Below are 4,913 nucleotides of genomic sequence, written 5' to 3'. Positions count from 1 at the left end.
TTTTTTTTTTTTTTTTTTTTTTTTTTTTTTTTTTTTTTTTTTTTTTTTTTTTTTTTGGCTTCAAGTGTTCACATGCTACTTATCAAGGTGGGGCGCGCTCGAGAGCTGAACAGTCACTGATGGGTCGTTTTGAAGCGTCAATTTGTTTTTATATTTTTAAGTCTTTTGTATTTTGATTCATAATTGTATCACAAACCCATTCTCTGTTTTTTATAAATTTGAATAGTGTCGTTTTGTAATATGATTTCGTTTGGTACTTAATTGTGGTATTGTTTGACTTTCGACACCTCAAAAATCAAGTCTCGACATGAATTAAGGGATTTTTTTTTTCGGTAAGCTTAAATAAATGGTTATAATATTTCTTATATATATATATGAAATAAAAAGTTACACAATATTTAAATTGACAAATAAATACTAAAAATATCTTTTAATTATTATTTAGTTTATATATTATTGATTTCAAATGCCATATTATATAATAGAAGTATCAATTCACTTGAATCTATGAACACGAACATGAACATGTAAATGTATATAATTTAATATATTGGGTCAAAAATAATGTTATTCCGAAAAAGAAAAAGAGCGAGAAACCCCAATAGTCAATCAAAATTGTATTTGGATCCTCCGATCATTGCAGAGCAAAGATCATTCGGTGGATTTAAAGACGAAGGCGTCTCTTGAGAGTTCGAGAATCGAAAATGGAGATAGGAGATTTTGCAGCCATTTTTGGGGAACCCAAGGTGGAGTGGATAAACAGGGCTTCGCTTACTTCGCACCCATTTTTGTTCCATGTTCATACTCCTAATCCCTCGCATCTTAGATTTTGTGTTACTGATTTCCATTCAAACACTTGGGAATCCACCAAATCGACTCTCCAGCTTCACGACATGGTGGGCTTCTTTAATTCTCTCTGTACGTTCTCTCTTTCTTACTTCCTTCTTTGATTTCTACTCATTTTTTGTTGTGGTTTCTTAGAATTGATTGGTGCTCAGACCCCTAGTTTGTGTTAATTTGCATTTGTTCAGAGAGATGAGATTGGAATTGGAGGGGCTATGTCAGAATTTGTTGATTATATCATTACTTCCCTGAAATTTGGAGATGTAAGGCTTAGGTTGGAAGAACAATCGGTGGATGATGGTATTCTTCTTAGAATTATGATTGCTTCAAGTATTCTTAACCATTCAAATATGTTTTGAAAGTTGAAACCCCCTTTTTTCCATTTTGTTTTGCTTCTAGGTGCAGCTTGTGCCAAATTATGTGCTCAGAAATCTAAAGGAATGCCTGTTTTTTCCCTTTCTCTCACGAAACTCTTTGATTGTGCTGCTTCTGAAGCTATAGCAACTCTGTCCTTGGGGCTCTTCAACTCATTAAAAGCCAAGGAATGTTCACTTCTAAAAGGTTTTCATCGCTTATCTATAGACTGCCTATACTATAATCATATATAACAATAAATTTCTTTAATGAGATGGTATCTGAAAAAAGTTAGGAGGTTGTTATAAAAATATTGTGAGATCCCACGTTAGATGGGGAGGAGAACAATGAATTCTTTATAAGAGTGTGGAAACCTCTCCCTAGCATACACGTTTTAAAAACCTTGAGGGGAATTCCGGAAAGGAAAGCTCAAAGAGAACAATATCTGTTAGGGGTGGGCTTGAGCTGTTACAAATGGTATTAGAGCCAGACATGAGGCAATGTGCCAGCGAGGAGGCTAAGTCTCGAAGGGGGTGGACACGAGGCGATGTGTCAGCAAAGGTGCCGGGCCTCGAAAGGGGGTGCATTAGGGGGTCTCACAAGAATGGAACGAGTGCCAGCGAGGACGCTGGGTCCTGAAGGGGGGTGGATTGTGAGATCCCATCGATTGGAGAGGAGAACGAAACATTATTTATAAGGGTGGGCTTGGGCTGTTGCAAATATAGTGTTTAAGCATTTGGTATCTGACTTGCATTACCCTCAAAACTTGTCACAGCGTTCTTGAAAATAGTTTGGTATTTGAATCTCATTTTTTTGACTTTCATTGGTGATATTGAACTGGCTCAAATGCTACCATCAGAGAATTTCTTGGAAGACATTTAACTTGGAGATTACATTGTTTATATTCATATTATACACCAAACTATATAGTTTACACTGTTCTGTTTCTTCTTTGTTTTTCTTTTTTGGTTATGAATCTATATCTCTCACTTGTTTTGATAACTTTGGTAACATAGTTTGATGTCATTGACTTTCCTTTTGTATTAATTTTTTAGAACAAGAGCGCTCCCTTCAGTTGACGACCATGATATCAACCGAAAAGGTATATCAATCTACTTCACACACTGTAAATAGATAGTATATGGTGATGGGCACTTTTACTCTCGTGGGTACCTTTCTATTGTCTTGAAATACCAATAATCCCTCTTTAAATCATAATTGAAACGGTACTCTGGTCGGTATTGTTGTTGTTGCCTGTTTATTTGTTTCTATGTGTTGCATTATTTCTCTGACTTTGCATTTGAAACTTCATTGAATGAAGAATATGGATGCCCTTTTATCTGATTCAAGTCAGTGGGTAATTGATAGAATTAATTCTTATTGATACCAGAGGGGTACATGCCAAGGGAGGATTTCAGAGCTCTTATCTCTTCTAAAGCTTAAACGACGCTTAAGCCGAAAAGCTACCCCTAATCTATGTATATATATTCATGAAATGACTAGAACATCAATTGTAGAGCTCCAATAATAGAGATTCTTCTCGTTTCCTGCTGCTCTTATTCTCGTCCTACCGTATACATCAGTTAGCAGAGGCCTATTAGTGAACATGATGGTATTTCGACTTTTGAAGATAATGCTGTAACTTAGCCATTTTTCTGTTGAAAAGGCCATCATAATGTCAATATATTTCTTATCCACAACGAATTCCAAGTCGTGGGTCTCTCTATCTGGTACCGAACGTTCTTGTTTATATTTATTTTTACTTTTTGTTCATTTAAGGAAAAGTACGAAAGTATTCAAAGCCAACTCGGGCAATATACAAAGAAACAGAAGTTACAAAATATGAACGCCTCAAATTCTCCAGGTTTGTTCCTATGAAGAACCATCGAATTTATTTCATTATATATTTTTTACATGAACACTAATTGAATTTTCTTATGCTTCATAGACAAATCTATTGGTCATCATTATATTGGCTTGACAAAAACCACCAATCGTGCAGTGCCAGCACATCGCAGGTCGGTATCTCAAAGCTACATTTATCACATAACATATTATTTCCATTAGAAGTAGTTGTATTTAGCATTGTATTTGGGCAGGGCGAAAACAAGAGGTGCCCTTTTGCAAGACTCTGAAGATGACAATGGTAGGTACTTTGAGAAGTTGAATGTCTTTGTTCCACTGTGCATAGTTTGAGTCCTAGAAAGCTGCTCTAGCCAATCACCTGCGGTGTTGAGTTCCTGCAAAAGGCTTAAAATGGGTCGGGGATTCCATGTTTAAACCGGGGTCAGGGTCGAGAGGCTCATAGTTTTCCGAAATCGACAAACTTTTATGTCTTCCCAGGAAGATTTTTGTTTTTGTATTCTTTTCTTACAAATATATTTCTCTGTTTCTTATCAATTCTTTTTTCCATTTTTACTTTCAGAACAAGAGCATTCCCTTCGATCGACATCGGAGGATAAGGTAGATAAATAAGTTGTTGATTACTGTCACGTTATGCTCTTATAGACAGGTTTTTATCTTGTAGTACCTTGAAATTAGTAGCTTCGGGTTCTTTAGAGCGTATTTTTTGCTTATTAATTCTTCTCATACTTTCTAGATCTTGAATTTATTTTCGAAAATGTCAGGAAAAGGAAAAAGAGTTACAAAATACAAATGCCTCAGCCAATGTAGATGGGTTTCACAAGTCTCCTGGTATGCTTTCTATTATGAATTTAACTATTGCTTTGTATTTATAAGTTGCGTAGGGAAGTGATTCAAGCATTTGGTAATTAGATTCATTGATGTTGTTTGAGTGTATAAAAGGTTTTAAATTTTGAGCTTATTTTTTTAACATAATCGACCATTAAAATGTCTCATTCTTAGCGGACAAACCTGTTATTCATGATATCGGCTCGACTAAAGTCACCAATCGTGTCATGCCAGCACATCGCAGGTCAGTTTCTACACTAAAATTGACCCGATTTTGTTCGTTATTGTTTGTCAAAACTAGTAAACATACTCTAGCATTGTGTACTTGGGCAGGGGACGAACAAGAGGTGCCCTTCTGCAAGATGATGAAAATGACAATGACAGGTAAAACCCGACATTTGTGATGACGAATAACCAGTTTTCTGCATAATTTTAATCGTAGTTTCAATACCGAGGAGGCAACGAAGTAATACCGATGAGCGATCGGTTTCATCTTTCCCAGTAAGGTTTAATTTTTCTGTCTATACCTATGACGAAAGAGCTTGTGCAATCCAGATATTTGGTTCTTGTACATATTTATTTGCATTCGTACTAATCATAACGTGGAAATATCTTGATGCACGTGACATACAAAATACATGAGTTCTCCATAGCTTTAAATCATGACATTTATTTATGGTGCATATATCTCCATTCTTTTCATGACATAGCGTTCTTATGAGACATACATACTTAGTACTTGTTGTAACTTTCATGAATAACGTACACGACTGATTAGTATCTCATAGGCATAGATTCAACATGTTAATATGGTTTATATGGAGTGACATATGAAGGTTTCATGCATCACACAACATCGATAACATAAAATAATTCCATAACATAGCATAATTGTATCATAGTATGACTTCTATCATAACGTAACTTGTATCACAACATAGCATATAACATAAACATAGCATAGCACACGTCAAATAGTCATAAAATACGACACGTGCAGGGGCCACAGAGCATGTGTCATTCAT

The 4,913-nt window shown here is 35.5% G+C and overlaps 1 protein-coding gene across 5 annotated transcripts; it reads left to right on the top strand.

Annotated features, from left to right (window-relative positions):
* The first annotated feature begins 550 nt into the window (after positions 1-550).
* On the top strand, positions 551-4,567 carry LOC111499771. 5 transcript variants are annotated; one of them, XM_023151446.1, is made up of 11 exons: positions 551-896; positions 1,032-1,143; positions 1,243-1,404; positions 2,253-2,299; positions 2,977-3,061; positions 3,146-3,215; positions 3,297-3,343; positions 3,623-3,660; positions 3,825-3,891; positions 4,066-4,132; positions 4,222-4,567. In XM_023151446.1, exons 1-11 carry the CDS (start codon positions 705-707, stop codon positions 4,274-4,276), a joined length of 942 nt encoding a protein of 313 aa, XP_023007214.1. In that variant the 5' UTR covers positions 551-704; the 3' UTR covers positions 4,277-4,567. The 5 variants fall into 5 exon arrangements, with proteins under 5 accessions (XP_023007214.1, XP_023007213.1, XP_023007216.1 ...); XM_023151445.1 differs by having other exon boundaries at positions 4,063-4,132; XM_023151448.1 differs by having other exon boundaries at positions 551-918; positions 4,063-4,132.
* Positions 4,568-4,913: the final 346 nt, after the last annotated feature.

The sequence above is a fragment of the Cucurbita maxima genome, unplaced genomic scaffold, assembly GCF_002738345.1.
Source record: "Cucurbita maxima cultivar Rimu unplaced genomic scaffold, Cmax_1.0 Cma_Scf00027, whole genome shotgun sequence".
Classification (NCBI taxonomy): Eukaryota; Viridiplantae; Streptophyta; class Magnoliopsida; order Cucurbitales; family Cucurbitaceae; genus Cucurbita; species Cucurbita maxima.
Note: the sequence above shows the minus strand (reverse complement) of the source record. Positions and strands in the feature narration are given on the sequence as shown.